General features: G+C 37.3%; 1 protein-coding gene across 5 annotated transcripts in view; it reads right to left on the reverse strand.

Moving 5' to 3' along the window:
* MYO3B (myosin IIIB) overlaps nucleotides 1–23,192 on the reverse strand; it is a 205,685-nt gene that overhangs the window by 165,414 nt on the left and 17,079 nt on the right. For all 5 annotated transcript variants that reach the window (XM_061342730.1, XM_061342724.1, XM_061342747.1 and 2 more), the window contains exons 4-8: nucleotides 11,138–11,321; nucleotides 9,532–9,666; nucleotides 6,196–6,300; nucleotides 5,831–5,930; nucleotides 2,248–2,324 (exon numbers count right to left, since the gene is read on the reverse strand). In XM_061342730.1, coding sequence (XP_061198714.1) covers nucleotides 2,248–2,324; nucleotides 5,831–5,930; nucleotides 6,196–6,300; nucleotides 9,532–9,666; nucleotides 11,138–11,321 — 601 coding nt within the window. The remainder of the gene's footprint in view (nucleotides 1–2,247; nucleotides 2,325–5,830; nucleotides 5,931–6,195; nucleotides 6,301–9,531; nucleotides 9,667–11,137; nucleotides 11,322–23,192) is intronic.

Consider the following 23,192-nt stretch of genomic DNA (forward strand, 5'->3'; position numbering starts at 1 on the left):
CCTGGAAAATATTCCCTGTCGGCTTCATTTCACAAGGTTCACTTCTCTGAAACACTCCTGTAGTCTCTTCCTCCAAAGCAAGCTTTTTTAAGTCCCCTCTCCACTTGCCCTTCAGAATAAATCTATCTTTCTCATCATTACATGAGATCCCATGATTGCTTTATGCATTGACTGAGGCTCTTACATTTCACACATAGATAATAGAAGTCCAAAAAAACAAAAAAATAAACAAATAAATAATAAAAATTTCTTACTCTTCATGCTTTCTATTTCTGATTAGTAATATTTCTTCCTGTCCAGTTATTTTATGGTATTTTGGGGCTTGACATAGATTCTATCGTATGTCAAAACAGACAAATTTTTGCAACTGTTAATTACTTTTCTAGGTTTTACTATTCTCATCACAATTCCATCTAGAAAACACTGTTCCTAATAAGCTGTTACCCAAGCAGAGTTTTTCAGCTTATTGCAGTCCTCATCTTTCACCTTTCACATAAAAATCTGGTTGCACATTTTAAAACTTCCAGAAAGATCTCCGCAGAAGTAAGGCACATTGCACCTCACAAGCCAGTTGAAATATGTCATTCGTATAAACACAAAGAAAGCAACCATAGTGACTTTAGCATGACTGTTATGCAACTTGTCATTTAAAAGCCATTTCAACAACAGCATAATGGATATCTGAGCATCTTACAGCTGTTTTGCAGATTGTGTCTCTGTGAAGCCTCATCGTCCTGGCTCACGCAGGCATGCAAATGTGAGATGAGTTACTATGCTTATGGTACTGGTTATTTTGAGGAATCTTGAGAAAACAGGAAGCATTCAAAGCTACTTCTCTTGCTGGTTTGATGTGCTAGGCACATAGCGCACCTTGCTTATACATGTGTTGTATTTTCAGGTAAAAAATTTTCTCATCAAAATCTCTGCCTATTTCTTTTTAAGTCAGGAATTAATACTTTCAAGCAGGATGGGAAAATGAATTCAGTACAATTCCTGCTTTTAATGGTAATTATTCAAGCAAAACAGTACTGTAAAAATAACATCTAATAATCCCAGTTTAATAAAATGTTTCACAATATGTCAATTATTGTCTAAAGGAATATTTTATGAAGGTTTCAGAATGTCTCCAACCAAGGTGATTCCATAAATAATGCTTGCACAGTGGCTTCTAAGGTATCTTGTGTCTCCTTTGTGACGTAAATTGGTTGTTATGGAGATGGTAAAATATCAACCATTCTTTGTGAGAGTGTGCAAGATCAATTTTGGATCCATTACAGCAGCTTCTTTTCTCTACTCAGCTATAATCAGCCTTCCTTAGCAACAGAAATAGATGTATAAAAAGTGTAAAATGTTCTAAAACAAATGTTTGCACAATAGTTTTAACTGTCTGACATACAGAAATAGACTTGTGTGTATTTGTAACAGATACAAATTCCATCAGAAATGTCACAAAATTCAAAGAAGTCTAATGGCCTTCAACAGAAATGAGGCTACTACTGTTCTGAAGGTTTAACAGATTACAAATAAAAAGATCACTCCCTTTTCATTCCATATTTTTTTAACTGCACAACCCATACCTTACAAAAGTATTTTTTGTTCTTTTTTTAATGGCAAGGGCAAAGATTAACATCTTTCATCCCAAATTTAGGGAAAATACAGAAGAGACTTTGTTCAGCAGTGCGTTTAAACTTCCTAGAGCTTCATTAAATAGAGGGAAAAGGGTTATGTCTGGGGAGTAGTACGGAAAAATATGGTCTAAGATAGTTGCCTAGGCAGCCTATACACTATTTTTCTCCATTGTTAAGCTGTGCTGCTTCATGTGTCTAAGTGTAGAGGTCCCTACTCAGTCATTAAGGTTAAAAACCACATAGCTGAGTCAGGGTTTTGCAGGGTCATATAACAAATCCGGAAAGTAGGAAATCCTCCTTTTCCTCACTCCAGGATACTCAGAGGCACAGACAAGCACATCAAGACATACAATATTTGATTGGCGAGTCATAACATTTTCAAGAAGACCCTCAGTTATTTGCAGGTTGTCAGTACTGTTATGGAAACATTACGGATAATAGAATAATCAAATTATTAGAAATCCATTTTGTATATTCTAATGGTACATACACTTTAATGAATAGGGGCCTAGAGTAAAGTAGGAACAGAAGGGAGGAAAGAAAATCTTACTATGTGGAAGTGGTGAAGAGGTGTGCACTGCAATATATGAAGACAACCCAGACAGGAATGTTTGCCTACCTCAGGTGCCATCCAAAAGGGTGTTCCCACTGAAGTGTTTCTACGCAGCCGTGTGCTGGTGAGCTGGGCTGAAACACCTGCAATAAAAGAGATCTAAAAAACTTGGCCTCAAATTTATTGTCATTTCAGTTAGTTTATTTCAAGTATCTGGAAAACAAACCCCAAACCTGGGAGTACAGCTGCAGAATGCCTGGTGAAAGTAGGTGCAGCATTTGCACTGAATTACTTGTTTAATTAATTTCAGCTTGCTGGTTTCATTCAGAATTGCTGAAAGATTTTTTTGTGAATGATTCTCAGTTTGAAGCACTTTCATTCAAACTTGAAAATTCAATTGGCACCTAAATATCACAAACCTCATTTTGATGTTTCCATGAGTATAAACAAGAACTATACTAATACAACTTAACTTTAAAACTTCCATTTCAGAAACTTAGTCCCTGAACACTGCTGGCAGCCAGTTTGTTCACTAGAGTATTTGCAGAGGCTCTTGTTCAACAAAACATTTAAGCACTTGCTTAAATGCTGCCCTGCAAACTCAAGCTCAGGCTGCAGCTCTTACTTAGGGAGTTAAGCATATACACAACAAAGGCTGTGATTCAGGGCTTTGCTGACTGGGGCTGGACTACTGAAACACAGCTGAAAAAAAGCAAATCTTCCATGTTCTAGTCAACATATATGTGTAGAGTTCAGGAGCCTTCCAATAAGTTAACACAAAACCAGCACTGACTTAAAAACATATTTCACCTTATCCTTGTTTAAAAACAAAAAACACAGTGGTCTGATCCTATGGAATTACCCAGCGACAAAAATTAGTAGAAACACATACAATACACATTGCCTGATGCCAATAAATAAGAAATTGGGACTCATAATTCATAAATAAAATAATTCGATTGCTGGCTTCAACATTCAGGTCTGTATTTATTTGTTATTTTTCAGTGTGACTGACTGCAAGTCTTCAATGATTTCATGAGTACCGCTGTGAAACAGTTAATGGCTAGGACCTACAGCAAGCCTCTGTGCATTTAACTCTGATTTCTCTTCAGCTAGCTTAATTTGTAGCTGCTATTTACAGACACTGCAGAACAGTGCAGAATACCAAAGAGCTGAGAGAGGGAGATGGTGAGAAAGTGTGAGCAAGCATGAGCATAAATGAATGATAATTTGCAGACATTTTGGGTTGACTTACACTGTGACGAATGCTTATTCAAATATATCATGCTGTTGAGAGCAGTTGAGGGTAGAAACGTCTGTTACATTGAAAAAGCAAGCTATAAAATCATGCAATAAAGGAAAAAAAAAAGCCTCAATTAAGGGTATCTGTATAATCCTCTCTGTGACCCACTATCTATATGTACAGCCCTGAATATGAATTACCTTTTATTCAAGATTCTGTCTCATTTTGTGGACAGAATGGATAGCATTCACTGAATAGTCATTTAATATTTTTTATCCCCCTTGATTTGAGTTCTTATTATACTTACTTAGTATATCCAATCCTACATTAAATTTAAAACTATTATTTTGTTTTCCTTTTGACGTATTTCCTTCCCTCCTCATCAAAGAATAAATCTCCTTAACATTCCTGCAAATTGGGAGAGGATTATTAGTTCCAGGGATTAACCTAAAAATATCCAAAGCATCCACTGTTTTGAGGTACTTAATCTGAGATCTTTCAGTTTTCAGGCACTCCACATGCCTCAGGTAGAGTTGTAATAGATCTGAACACTTAGATCTTCTCTAAAGGAGAACAAGATGTTTCAAACTGGCTATTGGTAAATTGAGGAGCAAAGTGGCCACTTCTACAAAGTTTGATGCAGGTGACCTGCCAACATCACAGAGAAACTTTTGCAGAAGCAAGAAGAGTCTCCAATTTGATGCCATTCAACCATCTGAACCCATGAGTCCCTTTTATTTCTGAGCTCTTTGCATTTTTTTGCTATAGATTTTCCACTTTCTGCACCAAATGTACAAACAGGTCAACTTCACACATGACTCAGTCCTAATCCATTCCCAGAGTGCCTTCTATGACTATGGCAGTGGGCAACAGGAGAAAAATAGCAACTTAATGAAAGGTGCGTACTGGTTGCTTCTTTACTCGGGAAGCCCACAGATATGTGGGAATTGCTTGGCATTTCCTAACCATTAAGTGTTAGGAAACACTCAAGATTCAACTCATGTCTCTTTCTGAGGTAGTCATATTTGTTGTAATTTTCTACTGTTACTGTTGTACCTTTAACAGTAGGGAAAAAAAACTAAAATGTGGAATCGGAAAAACCCATGGGTCACCAGAAAGTTTGGGATTCTGTTTCCTTGAATGTGCCACTTGGAGCTGTAGCACATTCATTTGCCTTTGAAAGCCAGAGCTCCAAACTGAGCTTCCACAGCAGCCAAGCCATTTGATAGATCTGATAAAAACATTTTGGTTTGGGGAGAAAAGCCAGCTTTTCCCAGAATAGATTAGTTACAAACAAAGATCATACTGCCAAAATTTCCCCAAATGCAAAGGGATCTTCCTCCCTTGTACTAGGTCAGGGACTCACTCCAAGTTTTGCTTCAGGCCATATGTTTCTTGCAGCACTATTTTAATTGTTGCCTTTACTCTTCAACATGATAATTTTCTGTCCATAGAAGATACTAAAAAGCCTCCTGTTTCCCAAATTACTTTATCATCTTCAATAGCATGTTACATTTATAATACCATGATAATATCAGTATTAAATTTTCTTTCCACTGCATACATTTTTTAAATTATTTTCTGAAAAATAATATCGTTTGCAGATTTTTTTGGCACACCATTTTACACTACTCTCATTTTGTGAATGTTTTTCTCTACCTTCATGCACTGCTAAACAAATATAGTATTCACATGCTGCTATTCTTAATGATGATTACCTTATATATTATATTATTTCATCAATAAATCATAATACTAATAATTGGTGTCTGTTGCATTTAATAAAATTGGTGATTCTGTTGCATATGTATCTGAGCTGCCTTATTTTTACAAGTGTATCTTTAAAGGGAAACAAAACCGCTGAATAGAGTTAAATTCTATTGACAAGTCCCTTTCTTCCTTGCTTCCTGTTTCTTATTTTTCCAGACTGGCAATGCTCAAGTCTAGCAGCAGTAATCACAATTTAAATGGATGTTGGGTTTTGGACCCAAGGGACCATTTTACCTTCTGCTCAGAGGGAAAAAATATGCTTAAGGCTAGCAAAAGCCATTTCAGAGAGAAGAATGTTTCCTTTTCATATGCAAAAGACAGAATATCTAAATTTAAATTAGTAGGACAAATACCTTGGAAATGACATTCCTTGTGAAATGCAAAAGAGCTTTGTAAATAAAATGGTTCCTTCAGAACTATTTTTAATTATTAACTTATTATGGTTAAGCTTTTAAGTTAAAAGTCTATTACCGATTTTTGGTTTGAGTTTTTATTCTTGCAGTATCAGGTTCCTTCTCCATTTTTCCTTCTTAAAAAATTTCTTACTATGGCATTCTGCCTTCCCAGGGGAAAGTTAAACAGATGCCTCTGGCTAAACTGCATGTATCAGAAAAACAAATGGGAAATGGTCATTACCAAAGTCAACGAGCTTGACTCCACCTTCTGTTGTCAGGAGAATGTTGTTCCCTTTCACATCACGATGAATGATCCGGTTATTGTGTAAATGCTGAAGGCCCTATATACCAGCAGTAACAAAAAAAAAGTTTACTCCCTTATTTATTTTTTTTACTCTACTGTTAGGGAATGTAATGCAGAAAATCTGCACATACTCTATAGAATAAACATCTGTCCACTGGATTACATGCCTCATACAACTCCTGCTGCTATAACAGCCCACATAATATTGTCAACATTACCATACTTTATAAATGGAAAATGTATGTATGAGATGAGTAAATTGCACCCTCTGCTGTCATTACAAGCCCAATGAACATCCTTACCAAGAGAGCACCATATAAGATGTATGAGATTATAGCTTCATCCAACTGCTGGCCACCCTTCAGCAAGCCTTTGACGAGCTCTGTGACAGAACCTCCATTGCACAGCTGTGAAGGGGGAGGTTGTGAGAGGGGAAAAAACAAGACAAGTCCACAGTTACTCAGTTTACCTGTTTAGACTGTGAACACCTACCATGTAGAACTGCATTACAACATGGGTCTGGGAACAACTAGATTTTTACCTTCCAATTATTTATGTTGTCAACCCACCTCAGAATGTATTTTATTAGCAGTGTTCATAATAAATCACAGCAGCCTGGGTGGGGGGAGGGAAGTGAAAAATGATGAAAAAAGATTATGAAATGTAATTTATAAAATGTAACTAAAATCAAAATATTCAGAACAGGACTGTATTTTGTTTTTAAAAAGGATTTGTAAGTCAAGTTTACATTACTTGAGTATTTTCACAATGATATGTGCATTGTCTTTTTGAAAAACTGTTTTTGTGCCAAGAGAAGGCAAGACAAAAAAGACTGATGTTCTTGATAACTGGGAGGCAACAAATTACAGTCATTTTAAACTTTCACTCCATCAATGCTCCTGCTGGCAGGCAATATAAAGTAGACAGAAGCCATATCTCTATACTCAGATTTGATGCCATGTGCTGTCAACAGCTGAGATGAAACATTCTGATCCAGAAAAGCAACTTCTTGCAAGCATTTCCTACTAATAGGCTGCCATACATCAAAAGAGGAAGAAATAGTAAAATTAGAATCTCTGTAAATACCTTTTCACTTACATCATTAGTCCGTATCCTTCTAAGCAGCTGTTTGCCCTCCCCTTTCTCTTTCCTTTCCTTACTTTAATATTCATAATTATTTGATTCAAAAAAACCTGTTTCTGTAGCTAGCACCCTTACCAACGTTTCTGCCATACAGAGATCAGATGCATTTCAACAGAAGTGCATTTCACCTTACCAGCATTAAGTTTAAAATACTACAGTGCAAATTCAGAGAAAGGTATGAAACCAGAAGTTCTCAAGTTTTGCATCTCTCAAATAGTTTTTATGAACTGTGTTTCAGTTCAATCATTAATTTCTGTGATATGTATTTTCCTTCATTTATTAGTAATTTCCTCTTGCATGAAAAGGTTTCAGTAGACTAAAAGTTTCAATTCATTGGAAGGCCCAGACCACATGATAAACCAGGTATCTTTTACGTAAATAAGTTCCTGAAGCAAAAATTCATTACTTGAAAACACTGATGAGTTATGCAGGAATTTGACTTTTTAATTCATTTGTAGAGATTTATTTAAATTTTTTTTTTTTTATAAATTAGGTGGGAAAGTTCATCTTAATAACAATCCTCAAACATATTTACAGAAGCACTTCATCTCATGATAGAAAGCTCATGTTTTTCTTTCCATGCTTAACCATGTCCTGACAAGCCACTGTAAGTCAAAGATCTTTGCTTCTTGCTTTCATTGCACTAAATGTTCTATTGAGACAGACTGTACTAACTTATCTTTAGCCTCAAAATAGAATACAGAAAAGCATGCCCTCACTTAAAAAAATCCCTAACCTGGCTGTGACTGAAAAATAGTACAGACTGACAGCTGCTTGGTGGTGTATGTCAAATGAATGACTGTCTATGAAAAATACACCCCACGGAAACTACTGCAGCTGTCAGTGACACTGCTCTTGACAGTCAGCAAAGATTTGGGTAGAAATGAGCTTCTAAACTTCATTACCACTTCATATCTAATGGCAATGCTTTAAAAAGTGAAATGATGCACATTTATATTGAAAAGTAGGGAAACATATTTTACAGTTGTCATGTGCTTCACCTATCACAAATTTTGGAAGTCACACATCCAATTGATATATTTTACCAAAGACTTGGGGAACAAAGTCCAAATACTTGGTGTATTCCCTTTTACTGAAAAAGGGTCATTAATTTATAATATAAAAAGTGACTTCTGTGCGTACTAAATTTGCATATAAATTCCAAGGCAAGAAATAGTTTGACTTGTCTGGTAAATTTATCTGTTTAAGGAAAAAAACTTTTTCTAATGCCAAATTTCTTTAAAACTTTGCATAATGTGCACCAAAACCCACTTGAATGAACAAGGCCTTGGGTAATATGGTTTAGAGCGAGGTGTCCCTGCCCATGGCAGGGGGGTTGGAACTTGATGATCTTAAGGTCCTTTCCGACCCTAACTATTCTGTGATTTTATGATAAGGTCTGTATGAACAGCTAAGTGTCTCAAATTCTACATTTGACTTTGCTACACAGAATATGACATGATTTTGCTTTACACAATTTTGTTGTATGGGATCCCATATGTGATGCCTCTGTTGAATACACTGCACTTGAACTAAAACAGAAAACACATGGGAAACCAAGCCCAAACTCAACACAAAGCCAGCAGGCATACAGTAAAAACCCACCAAATGAAAAATACCAAAGCTCCTTTTTTTAATAGTTACTGAAATGAAACACATTCAAAAGTTTTAAGCTATGTAATTCTGTACCACATAGAAGTCAGATGTATTGTTGGGATTCCACGCCCTAAAGTGGAAATAAAGATTCCCTATTCTGATTCCAGTCACCATTTAAGAACAGAGAGTAGAGAGAAATGTTTAAATTGTCTGGTATTGCTCATTAGTCTGTGCAAAGCTCTGTTTCAATTAGTCTAGAAAAAAATCTAGATGAAATCCCCAACTTGTAACTAACTTTGGCACTCACTTAACCGGCAACAATACAACCAAAACTCATTTTTCATTGCCAAAATACATTTTGATGGCCACTCAATAAGAAGAGTTAATAGAAGGCATATCTATTGCTAGATTTTCAACAACCACTAGCCTCAAGTTTTAAGTTACCATAAAACAAACTTTCCCATTACATTTTCCCTGTTTGCTTTTGCAATAGACGGCATATTTGTTAACTGTATGCCATGTTACTACTACATGATCTTTTGCATTTCCCTGAAGTGCTTGAGCTCTATGAAAGTTTAGAGAAATGTCTTGTCTAATGTTTCCTCAACCAAGAAAAAACCAAGCTGGTTCTAGGCAATCACTCATATCCAAAGGATTTGTGTGTTTTGGAGGCAGAATGTAGCACCTTGAACAGAAATAAAATGCAAGGACATTCCCTGCTGAACAAACTTTAAGTTTGGATGTGATTTTCAACAGTAAGCTACCACACATCATTTTTCACCAGTCCTTTGATTAATGGCCCCAATCAGAGAATTGTGAAAGGCTGTGCTCTTCTAGCAGTCACAAACAGAAGCCAAACATTTGCTAGTTAAGATGTAATGTTATCAAAATGCTTTTACCTCAAGTACTAGCCAGAGCTGTCCTCCTACATAATGATCTGCTTTGTAAAACATTCCATAAAATCTAACAACATTAGGATGATTCGGAAGAAACTGTAAAATATTATATTCTGCTTCTATTTCTTCATCTACATCCTAAATAAAAAACACAAACATTCAGAACATAAGAACACAGTAAGAAGAAGAACCATTTTTTAGTTTGTAGCTTTAAGCGGGTTTTCTTTCACACAGCTGAATTTATTCACACAGTACTATAATTTAACCCACATCAAATTATGCCACTTTTGCCTTTTTTTTATATACAGAAACATGAAGTCTGTGTAAAGCAAGTAGTGTTCTTCAAGGAATCTTTGAGTGCATAATATACTCAGCCAGAGAAGTAAAAATTATACTTAACTATGCTCAGTTGTCTAAATAAGAAATTTATACATGTAGTATTTTAACCTGTTTTTAAACATGCATATTTTTTATCCATAAGCTATATGTAAATACAGGAATCTTTGATTCATCCTTTTTTCTATGGTCATCAGATGGAACCAATCAGAAAACAATTTCACAAAACAATTTCACATCAGTAAAAACATTCTTATGAGGAAAAGAAACACACCAGAAACAATTAAAGAGACAAAACAAAACCCATGAAATAAGCAAATGTTACTAAATATTTGTTAATGAAAGAATTCTGTGATAATTACAAAATACTGATTAATATGAGCACACAGGCCACAACTCAGAACAGTTCTTAAGCACTGAAACTTTCTTCGTTTCTGCATTAACTGTGACCATTAGAAACATTTAATTTAATTAATTAATGCATTTTCCCTTTTTTTGCATTTTGCTAAAAAGGGTATCATCTTATTTTCTACCTTCTTTGGATTTATACCAAAGAAAACCAAGATGAATTTCAGTAGTAGTAGATGACAGAAATGTAGCTTTTTAGTAAGTACTTTTAGCCCACCTGTCATGATCAAACTCTAGCTTGATCCAACCTGAGCAACTGCCAATTAGAACTTCCACTGAAAACTAGGGCCCTCTTTCTCAAGGGAAGCTAGGCATTTAATGGCCACTAAAACTGGAGGTGGCACAGAACTACCTCTGAGAATTTGGGCTGTGCTCTTCTGGTTTTATCTTAACTATGGCGTCACAGTATTACCAGCTTATAAAAGACAACTATAAACCATCCTAGCGTTCAAAGCACTTCTGTGATGGCAAAAGTAATTCTTTCAGGGGGTACACAGAATAAAACAAAAACATTAAGATTCAAAGCATCTTGCATTTTCCATACTATAGCAGACCCCTAAGCGCAATGTCTCTGTGCCTTATCACTTGCATGCTCCAAGCATAGATACCTAAATTTGTACCAGAAGAATTACATAAACCTCAAAATGAAACCAGGCAAATGCTGTCTTAAATAACATAACAAGATGGTGAAATTGTAAGTTCCAGCTTTCAGGTGCTGGTCCCAAACTACTTCTGTCAATGAATTCTGCATTTTTTTCCCTTTCAGGATGCTTTCAGTATCTTATACATTTGATTTATGTTTCAACTGTGTTTGAGAATTCTTTCACATTAACAATGAAGTTACAATTTCATATTTTTTACTTACACTGATAGGATCCAGAATCTTTACCGCTGCCAGACTCCCATCTTTCTTATTGGCAACCTTATAGACTTTACCGTACGTGCCTTTTCCAATAGTCTCTATAATTTCCCAGGTATCTGAGGGATCGGCTAATGATTCTAATCCAATCATACTGGAATTATATTGAAACAATCCATACAATGGCTTCCTGGAAAACAAAGTAGACACACATACAGTGGGAAGCCCTATGTAACTGTACTAAAGAAAGCATCTTATGATAAAGAAATTGAATATTGTCCTAATTTGAGAAGAAATACAGATGGAATCACAAACGAAAGCCAGACAGATAGATATTATCAGTAAATGAAGGAATAGAAAAAAAAAAACCAGAAGACTCACACCCATGAACAAACCATGGGAGAAAAATAAGAAAGGGGTCTTGACAAATGCAATTCAAGACAATACCATCGCTGAATGCAAATGCTCTTGATTTTTTGAGATAGATCAACTAGCACCTTAAACATACACTTGAATTTCTAAGTTTTAAGGTTTGAGCCATTTCTCTGTAAGCATGTCTGATAGCTGCAAACCTGCTTAAAATAATTTTTAAAACATGCTGTTTGGTTTACTTATGCACCATTTCCAGCATCAGTGGCCACTATCTGGCATGAGAAATATAGTCAGAAAGAAATGTGAGTCTGGCTGGAGAAAGTGATAAATTCATAAGGAATGAAGCAGCAGCTCTTCAATCTAATTAAAGAAATAATTGTGCTTTTTGTTCATGATAGAGAAGAAAACAATCTGTGTGCAAATTCACATGCAGTGCAGGTCTGTACAGCAATATTCAGATGGAAGTGTGTGCATATACTCATTTGCATGCTTTGCTCTTTTCCAGGAGAAATTTTTTCATTCCTCTAAAACAAAAAGTTTACATGATGTTGAGGTAATTTACCATATAGCAGGCACCAAACATGGCTGTCACCAAAGTCAGGTTAGAAGAAGTATAATCTTTTTCTAAATGATGGCAAGCGCATTTAGAGAAAAACCCTATTTTTCCTCCTTGTTAAAACGCATTTGCACTAAAGTTTGTGCCAAACCATTTTTGTCTTTTGACCAAAAGAAAAGAAGGACAGAGAAAAGAAAGAAAAAGAATGGAAGGCTGAAAAAAAAACAACCCAGCTTAAGTCAATGTCATTTATCTATTGTGGGTCAATAACGTAAGTTACAAGGAGAGTTTCTCACTACTGTTCTACCCACTACAGCATATCACAAATAATAAACAGTATTCTGAACCATACAGTTAGCACCTCAACAGCGAAGCAGGTCAGCTGAAAGACTTCCCTGAAATCAGTGAACAGAGTGTACTACATGCACTGAAGACAACAACCACAGACATGTAGCTCCTGATAAGCCAACCTTAAGAGCAACATTTGCTTGCATGGTGGGAAGTGGTGATGAATACAAACATAAACTGGAACAGTTGCATCTAAGGTTAAAAAAAACCTCAAACATATTGAGCATGATGGGTTTGAATGCTTTAGAAGAAATACTACAGAAGTGCACATGCAAACAAACGGAGAACAGACTGCAAAGAGCTTTGATGCAACCTTACAAAAAACAAACAAGCAAACAAAAAAAAAAACATAAAAAGAAAAAGAAAACCCCAAACTGATACTTATTTCACTGTCACTATACCAACCACCCTACCACACAGACTGTCCAGAAAATGATGCATGGCACTCTTCATGCTGTTGTAGTATTTATTACCCTGCCTCTCTCCAAGCAGCCTTTGTGGATAAATATCTTTTACCTTAAAACAAAAAAATCTAGTCTCATTGCCAGCTTTTGTTCTGAGTATATAATAAGTAACTCTTAAAATGGTATCACCAAATTTTCAAAATACATTTAACGTTTCTTTATACCAGAAGACAATGTTGACAAAAGAAGATCTAATTCAAAATTGTTACAAATGGAGTCCTGGGGGAGGACTGAAGAAAAGTTTTGTAAGTGAGCACTTCTGTGCACTGTGACATAGAACTTACAGCATTACACTTGACAAATAGGTATCATAAACCTCTTCTGCTTGAACTAAGCTACCCTCCTCTTGAACTGAAGTAATACATACCTAAATCAGGTTCTACATCTGCCATCAGTGAAAGTCCCATTGCACATATTGTAACCTTTATAACATTCCTATAACAGATGGGAATGCTTTACAGTACAAAAAAGGGAAAAGAACTGTATCTGCCATTATCTTCAATGTTATAAAATCTGGATTATTTTTTAAATACAAAATGTAAAATGTAAACGAAAAAGTTGAAGTTGTAAAATAAATTCGTGCTTTTCTTTTTCTATTTCTTGATTTGCTAAGCTTCAGAAAATAGAATGTCCTTGTATTAACTTTTTTTCTCTACAGAGAAAAGTTATATACAAACACAACCACTTTTACAACCCCTTCTTCAGAACTTAACACTAAAATAACTGAAGCTAAAATTCCTTCAGGAAGAAAATTTCTCCTTTCACTCCCCTGTATCAGGCCTCACCCTTCTCTGGGCTTTGAAATGATGTGCAGAGTGGCTTCTAGCTGTGAAAAACTTAGCAATGTCCTCCCCAGAGGGAGCCTCAACCTATTAAAGACCTACAGATTGCAAGTATTTAACGATTTCTGACACCAGCTGGAGAGAACTTCTCAGTGGTTAAGTCTGTTCCATGCAGGCAAGCAAAATAGCCCACACCAGCTGCTGAAAAACTACACTTCCCAATTAACTCCACTGGATGGAGAACATCTTACACACAAATATTTGGGACTGCACACACACACTATTTGAGGAATGACTACATGCTATCAGCAAGCCATAAAAATGGCACTCCACCAAATCCCATTTTGCATACTTGGGAAGAGACAGACTGCAAAGCAAAAGTAAGGACAACTTGATGGAGTCTTCTAGTCCAGTCAAACTGATCTCAGGCTGAAAAAGAGGAAAATATCGTTTGGGTTTTTTTGTTTGGCTTTTTTTTTTTTTAAGCACAGATAATACACTAGCTTAAAATAAATCTTGTAAAAGTTGACCAACAAAGGTAAGCAATAGGGTAAGATAAAAAATTAACAGGCTTCAGCCGCTGACAGGCTTTCTTTCATTTAACCATGAAAATATATTCTCCATTAATACAGTAAATTTCATGGGTTTCTTTGTTACACCTGGATTTTTCCATTTTGAAAACATTTAACAGCCAGAATGAATTATGTCAGACCAGGCATGACAGATTAATGGCAGGCAGGCAAGTGTGCAAATAACATTTATTGACATTTAAAGAAAACATTTCTCTGTAAGATCAACATTTGAATCAATGATTGAACATTATCACCCCTTTACATTAGCCCTAAGACAAACACACTACACATATTGTTTGATATAAAAGATAACCTAAAATAAATATGGGTTATGGACAGTGCATGAATCATTTTTCTCTCTGTGAACCACAGCTTTCCAACTGTATTCCCTGGCACTAAACAACCTAAAAACAGCTATCTGGAAAATTATGTGGTGTCCTAGAAGTTCTGCTGTGAACTTCCATGTTCCTATGATCACAACCTATGTTGTGAAAACAAAACAAAAAACCACAAACCGTATAAAGAGTAACTACATGCAGATTTTTTCATGATGTCACTACTTCAGGAATAAAATCAGCAGCTATTTCTTACACACTTATTATCACAGCTATCTTTCTCAGAAATTACAGGAACAAGAAGGACTCATAAGCAAAAAAACAACAAACCCAGTGCCAGAAATAGCTTTAAAATTATTGATCTATTTTCAGAAAGTACTGCCTTACTCAACTTCTAGACAACAATGATTTGCCTATTGCCTTCCAGCACACACCCTTTTCTAGTTTACAGTAAAATGGGACATTTGTAGAGGTTTTGAAATTAGTAAGAGCCTCACTCCAGCCTGGCAGTCTGGTGCTTTCTAACAGTCTAACTGGTATACAGTACTAAACAGTTTTGAATTCTAATATAGCTGGGTATGGACATAATAGCAATACCAGTCAATACCAGTGAAACAAAATTGAACATACTGTTTCCATACGAGCAATTCATTCAGAGGGCTGATATTTACAGTGTTCTATTTGTCTAAGCCTTAGTCTCCCTTGTGAAACAGCTAGCTTATACTCTTCCGACACCCATGCACACTGTAAAAGAATGTCATAATCAAAAGTAAGGAATTTATTAGTAAATACTAGTAAATTAGTAAATATTAGTAAATTAGTAAATATTAGTAAGCTTAGTATTGCTTACTAAGTACAATTCGGAAAGGAAAGTTGACATTATCAGCTATGGCTTTACCAGCCATGACAGCCCCTATTCTGTTGGATAGTAATGGTCACACACAGACAGCTACCTAAGAAGCAATTGCTGGAGGAACTAATGAACCACCAAAAGGCACATGAAAATCAATGGTCAGAACAGCTTCCTCTGCTATTCTCCTCCTGCTGTTTCTCACTGGCTAGATTAAAACAAAGGGGATGTCAATATCTTGAAATGAAGCATACAAAAGAATCCATCTACACACCATCCTATAACTGTTCTCAGTTGGTCTCAGAGAGACTGCAGAATGTGATGTGCACAGTTCTATCCAGGATAAAGGTCGGTGATAGAAGGAGATGAAGGAGAAGGATAAAAGTATGCTCAAAAGCTGTTATTGATGCTATAGAATACACAAACAAATAGAACCATACTTTAACTGATCACATTGTTTCACTAGGCCAACAAAGGGGAAAAACAGGACAATCAGGAATAGAACTGCTATTATTTATAGATGAAAGGTAGATCCCTGAAAACACTCTTACTAAATTCAGCTCACAGTCAAGTCTGTGCTAAATATACAAACCATGAAACTGACTTTGTGGCTGTTCAAAATGGAGATGAAGAGGATGCAATTGCCTTTCCACGCACTCAAATTTAAACTTTTTAAACTTTTTACTAACTGTGCCTAAATACACTCCCTTTTTCTACATAAAGTCCTTTAAATTCAGGAATATCTTTGTTACTTTCTTTCCTTCTGCTTCCTTTGTATGGACCATCTAGGTAATCTAAGCTTTTAGACTTGCAGTATCAGCCACAGGGCCACAACAGAGTAATAACCAGTAGCAATGGATTGTGTTTGGATGCTGGTTCTGAAGAAAATGTGAATGTTTGCTCCCTTGTCTATGCTTCCAGTTTATCACAGCATGAAACAGAATGCTGTTCATTGGATCAGCTGCACTAAACTGCCCACAAAACAGCTACTACATCATGATAGAGGTATCTAAATTTCACCTCCTTCTTTAGAAATACAGAAAACAAATTTTAAAAAAATTGATTTTTCAACACTTTAGTCAAATGGTTAAACTTTCACATCACCACTCTTAAACCAGTTCTGAACCACAACCATTTGTAATATTATAATTCTTCAGCTCAAATTCTTGGATTAAATGTTGGAGTCTAAACCAGCAAACTCGTCATTAATAGCCTAGAAAATTCAAGGTACAAAAGATGTATGTGCCTAGTCCAGATAATCCACTTCCATGTATTCATTTACGTTCACTGGATCATAATCTGTTGTGCTGCAAATCATAGAATCATAGAATAGTTAGGGTTGGAAAGGACCTTAAGATCATCTACTTCCAACCCCCCTGCCATGGACAGGGATACCTCACACTAAACCATGTCATCCAAGGCTCTGTCCAACCTGGCCCTGAACACTGCCAGGGATGGAGCATTCACAGCTTCCCTCGGCAACACATTCCAGTGCCTCACCACCCTAACAGGAAAAAATTTCCTCCTTATATCCAATCTAAACTTCCCCTGTTTAAGTTTGAACCCATTACCCCTTGTCCTATCACTACAGTCCCTAATGAAGAGTCCCTCCCCAGCATCCTTATAGGTCCCCTTCAGACACTGGAAGGCTGCTATGAGGTCTCCACGCAGCCTTCTCTTCTCCAGGCGGAACAGCCCCAACTTTCTCAGCCGATCTTCATATGGGAGGTGCTCCAATCCTGTGATCATCCTTGTGGCCCTCCTCTGTGCTTGTTCCAACAGTTCCATGCCCTTTTTATGTTGAGGACACCAGAAGTGCACACAATACTCCAAGTGAGGTCTGATGAGATCAGAGTAGAGGAGCAGGATCACCTCCTTTAACCTGCTGGTCACGCTCTTTTTAATGCAGCCCAGGATACGGTTGGCTTTCTGGGCTGTGAGCGCACACTGCTGGCCCATGTTCATTTTCTCATTGACCAAAACCCCCAAGTCCTTCTCTGCAGGGCTGCTCTGAATCTCTTCTCTGCCCAACCTGTAGCTGTGTCTGGGATTGCTCCTACACAGGTGCAGGACCTTGCACTTGTCATGGTTAAACTTCATAAGGCTGGCATCAGCCCACCTCACAAGCGTGTCAAGGTCCCTCTGGATGGCATTCCTTCCCTCCAGCGTATCAACCGAACCACACAGCTTGGTGTCATCGGCAAACTTGCTGAGGGTGCACTCAATCCCACTGACCATGTCAGCGACAAAGATGTTGAACAAGACCGGTCCCAACACCGATCGCTGAGGGACACCACTTGTTACAGGTCTCCAGCTGGACACTGAGCCATTGACAACAATTTTGTGTGTGGCCAGCCAGCCAGCTCTTTATCCACTGAGTGATCCACCTATCAAATTGATGTCTCTCCAATTCAGACACAAGGATGTCATGCAGGACAGTGTCGAACGCTTTGCACAAGTCCAGGTAGGTGACATCAGCTGCTCTACCGCTGTCCATCAGTTCTGCAGCCCCATCGTAGAAGGCCACCAAATTGGTCAGGCAGGATTTCCCCTTGGTGAAGCCATGCTGGCTGTCACCAAGCACCTTGCTGTTTTTCATGTGCCTTAGCATGCCTTCTAGGAGAATCTGCTCCAAGATTTTGTCAGGCACAGAGGTGAGACTGACTGTAATTCCCTGGGTCATCCATTTTCCTTTTCTTGAAAATGGGGGTTATATTCCCCTTTTCCAGTCACTGGGAACTTCACCTGACTGCCATGATTTTTTAGATATGATGGACAGTGGCTTAGCAACTTCATTCACCAGCTCCTTCAGGACCCACAAATGAATTTCATCAGGTCCCATGGACTTGTGCATATTCAGGTTCTTAAGAAAGGTCTCGAACCAGATCCTCTCCTACAGTGGGCCTAGGGTCTTCATTCTCACAGTCCCTGTGTCTGTCTTCCAAGACATGGTGGTGTGGTCAGAGCATTTGCCAGTGGAGACCCAGGCAAAGAAGTCACTAAGAACCTCAGCCTTCTCCAAATCCAGGGTAGCCAGTTCTCCTGACAGCTTCTGGAGAGGGCCAATATTGTCCCTAGTCTGTCTTTTATTTGCAAGGTAATTATAGAATCCTTTCCTGTTATCTTTCACATCCCTAGCCAAGTTTTATTCTAACTGGGCCTTAGCTTTCCTAATCTGGTCCCTGGCTTCCCGGACAACATCCCTCTACTCTTCCCAGGCCGCCTGTCCTTGTTTCCACCTTTTATAAGCCTCTTTTTCCTTTGAATTTTCCTCAGCAGCTCCTTATCCATCCAAGGAGGTCTCCTGGCCCTCCTGCCGCACTTCCTTCTAGTTGGGATGCAACATTCCTGAGCTTGTAGCAGGTGATCCTTGAATATCAACCAACAGCCTTGATTCCCTCTGCCCTCTAGGGCTATATCCCATGGAACCTTACTAAGCAGGTTCCTGAAGAGGCCAAAGTCTGCTCTCTAAATTTTTATTGGTAAATCTATGGCACCCTTATATTTATAAGTAAAGCATTAACTTCTGTCCAATAATTACTGGTCATGTGTGTATTGCTCTGGGTGGGCAAATACATCCTCACGATCAGCCATTTTCATAAGCAGAGCTAGGAAGCCTGTAGGCAAAGGTACAGTACATCTTGGCTCCTGACCAGCTGCCTTGCAAATCTAATGATGCTCTTACTCAATATGCATTTTCAGTCTTTCCTGAAGGCCTGTGTCACATCAGGAGGCACTGCTGACTCTCTTGCTGGGTCACAAAGAAGTTATTTTACTCTAGAACTATTTAGCACCTTATCTTCACATTCCTGCAACTTCCATCTCTCATGGAGTCCAGTTAATACTACCAGCATCTTGGCCCCTTCATAGCTGCATCTCTCTCAAAAATTGGGGTTTCTTTCTGCTTCCCAGAAATAATTTTTAAGTTCCTTCTCTCTTACCGCAGACCCATAGCTTTGTGACATCTACTGTCTACAACAGCCACACCAATTTGCTTCACCTCAAGCCATTTTTGAGTGGGACTCACAAACACTGTAATATTAGCCTTAAACAGATCTGTTTAGCATGCACAGAATGAGGCCATACACTTAAATTAAACACTGCCTCAATCTACTCCATCATCAAGAATAGAACAAGCACCCACTGGGGTTTTCTGGAGGAAGGTCTTAAAGATCAGGGTGAGCTCAAGCCACTCCATCTTTTTTAATCAAAATGATTATTAGTACTTCAGAAGGTTTGTTGATACTTTGATTCTTTTATCTAATATTCAGTGATGTCAATGATATTATATTAAGAATCAAATTTTTGTCATTCAATCCCACTCATCTTCATAGGATTTCATAGATAGAACACGCAGGTCTACAATAACTGAACTTTGCTAACTGAATATGTACAAAATCTAAAACGTAGCTAGAGTGCGAGGATTTGTAAACAGTAATTCATAGAACTAAGCCACGAACCAACTTGTTTCATGAGCAGTGAACATAATGAACATGATAAATACGCACTTTTTAAATTTCTTACTATCATAATAATTATCATTCTTCCTTTCCTCTGATTCCCCAAAAAAGACAACATCTGCTGTAGCTAAACTGCAATCATTAGCACATGGGTGGAACAACCAAAGCAGAAAGTATTAAGGACAAAGTTCAACCTCTATCTTCACAGAGGAGACAATGTTTATGGTTCATTCCTCCAGCCTGACACATATTTTTATGAAAACTGTAGGAAATTATTTATTTGGGGGATTTTCTACTTCTTTGTCAGATCTGGATGCAATCTTCTCTGAAAAAGGATTTTCTTACAAAACTGCAAAAGACTGTTTCACTAAGGTTTAACATAAATATCCTAAGATCTGTGCTGGCATTGCAAGTTAAGCAAAAGTTGGTCAAGCCAAGGCATATAAAGATTGCATAATTCACAGAGATGACTAATAAAGCAAACCTGCACTTCTCATTAATATGCAAGAAATACATTATTCTTTCATTTTTACAAAATTAGCAAAATATGTTATTAATGAAAACATTATACTTCCAAGATTTCTGGGAGGTACCATGTATTTACAAAAACCTATAATGGAAGCTGGGACCAACAGAGAAACTTATATTTGGTGATGGAAGACTGAACGCTTTGCTGAGATTCGAATTACTGAAAAAAAAAAAAAAATCACTTCCTGCACCTGCTAAACCAACTATTTTTGCAGAGTTGTCTTATTCTGAGATAAAAGGTACCTTGCTATGACACAGAAATCAACAGAAACTTCTAGTGAAGTTTTGAGTACCACTGAAAATAAAGCCCCTGATTATTCTGAAGGAACTCTAATACACATTATTTGTTTGACTGCTAATTAATCAAGTTCATTATCTACAACTAGGAGGATCAAAAGTTGAATAAAATTATGTACTGTCCTGGTCAGTTACCTAGTCAGTTACCATTACATAATTCATAATTATTACATTATAAATGTAACAATGAAGACCAGAAAGACCAAAAAACAGTAGACAGAAATTATTATCCCAGACCATATGCAACTACCTGAAGCCAGTTAAGACAACTCAAATAGGAAGTTCTGATCAGTGATATTTCCATTGCAAAAATGCTGCTTATATTAGCCATCTAAATAGAATTCCAACAAACAAAATACATTAAAGCAGATACAAATAACTAACAGCAAACACACCAACTTCGCCTCAGGCTGGAAACTCAGCCCTAAAATGAAGTTTATGAGCCCATTCACTTATAAACTGCAGGTGGCAAATCAAGTGACTATGAGCTACAGTCCCCATGTGTGAAAAATCAATACCTGAGAAGGTTTTCTCTGCCTCCTTTGTCAGCAATTTAACAGGGCAAACAAGATGCATGTTTTAGTGTTAAAATGGAAGGATGAAGGGCTGTAACAGAATGATGACCCTTAGACCAAAATCAGGCTCTCTCCAGCAGTCTGGTCAGAAAAGTCTGACATGCTTTGTATATAGATGAGGAAAAAGAAACACAAGACATATAGATGTAGGATAAACCTGGGAAGAAAATAACCGCAAACTTACATTAGCGACCTATTTTCTGAAGCCAGCTTATCTTATATTGGATTTTTGTCCCGCTAAGGATATCGGAATTCTTCAGGACTAAGATAGCTTCCTCACAAGGAGCACTTGTTATCGGTCAGTGCTGCACAGAGCTGCATGTTCTGTGTACGGGTTCCCATGCCCAGTACTAGATAGACAATGCAGTGCGTGTTAACCTAAGATGTTGTCATGAAGGGTACAGATAAACTGGTTCAATCCTAGCAGCTCGCTTCATTAATACTGAAGATCATTGTGACGCTAATTGATCCTGAGCCTGATCTATTTATCAAGTCTTTTACATTCAGGAGCTGAAGAATTAAAGCCACTTAGTCATTCCTAGAGGGCAAGCAACAACTGCTTAATTTTTTGAAGGAATCTTCCTATTGTTTTGCAATATACCGTAATTGTATAATGTAATCTATCACAATTCATCACTAGAGTTCTCCAGTATTATTTTTACAGCAGTCTTATTCTAATGAGGAATTTTAATAAGAACACTCTCCTTTATCTGTAAGAAAAATAATAATAAACAGTTAACCAGGATACAAAGAACATCTCTTAGTGCTGACAATGACTCCTGCTTAAGATAAAGTATTTTCATCAGTGAGCTAGTTGTTATTCAGTACCAGCATGTGTGCAGTAGCCTAGCGTGACACCAATTTGCATAATTTTCCTTCTCTAACAGGCTTCAAAAATAATAATAGGCATACAAAATAGAATCCATTAATTTTAAACTTCCTTCAGCAGCTATCTTCATGAAGCAGCTATCACAAGAACCTTTAAAGAATTAAGTTTAATAAATTATAAATGTATTATTCAGGTTATGCTATCTGGGCCTATAACAATCTAAGTTGAGGTCAGTAACAAAGACCAAGACAAATCCACAAGCAATTGGCTTGATGCTTTCCCAGTCAAAAAGACTTGACAAAAAGTGGCAGGACAATGCCAATGTTCACTGCTGCTCACAGTTAATTACTAAACTTGAAAATCAGTGAGGGATTTTAGGGTACAGACAGGTAAAAGAAAATGACACGCAGTGATACACATAGAAGCTGCTCAGAGCTCTTATATCTATATGCCTTAGGTAATAACACCTTAATCTACAGAGAGGAACAAAAACAAATTTGTTTTCTGCTGATCTGAACCCAAAAAGACCTTACCATTTGTTAATATTTAAGGCAAGCAGAAAGATTGTGTGTTAGTAAACTCTGATGGGAAGCTAGTTTCAGGAAAAAAATATGCATACGCATTTGCATATTGTGACTTGCATAGCAAATAACATTGATGTAGTGCTCTGATTCTCTCCGATTGTCCTGGTTTCAGCTGGGATGGAGTTAACTTCCTTCCTAGTTCTCTGGTTTAGATTTAGTGTGAGAATAATGTTGATAACACACTGATGTTTTAGTTGTTGTCAAGGAGTGCCTACCCTGATCAAGGACTTTGTTTCTCATGTTCTGCCAGTGACCAGGTGCACAAGAAGCCAGGAGGGAGCACAGCCAGGACATCTGACCTGAACTATCTAGAGGGATATTCCATGCCATAGAACATCATATTCAGTATAAACTGGGGCTGTTGGCTGGCAGCCACAAATTTCTGCTTGGGAACAGACTGGGCATTGGTCAGCAGGTGGCAAGCAATGGTTTTGTGCATTACTTGTGTTTCCTGAATGTTATTTCCCCCTTTTTTATTCACTATTATTACTATTATTATTTTTGTTATT

Source organism: Neopsephotus bourkii, unplaced genomic scaffold (genome assembly GCF_033783945.1).
Source record: "Neopsephotus bourkii isolate Nb327-2 ecotype Australia unplaced genomic scaffold, CSIRO-AGI_Nbou_v1 NB_196, whole genome shotgun sequence".
In the NCBI taxonomy this organism is placed as follows: domain Eukaryota; kingdom Metazoa; phylum Chordata; class Aves; order Psittaciformes; family Psittacidae; genus Neopsephotus; species Neopsephotus bourkii.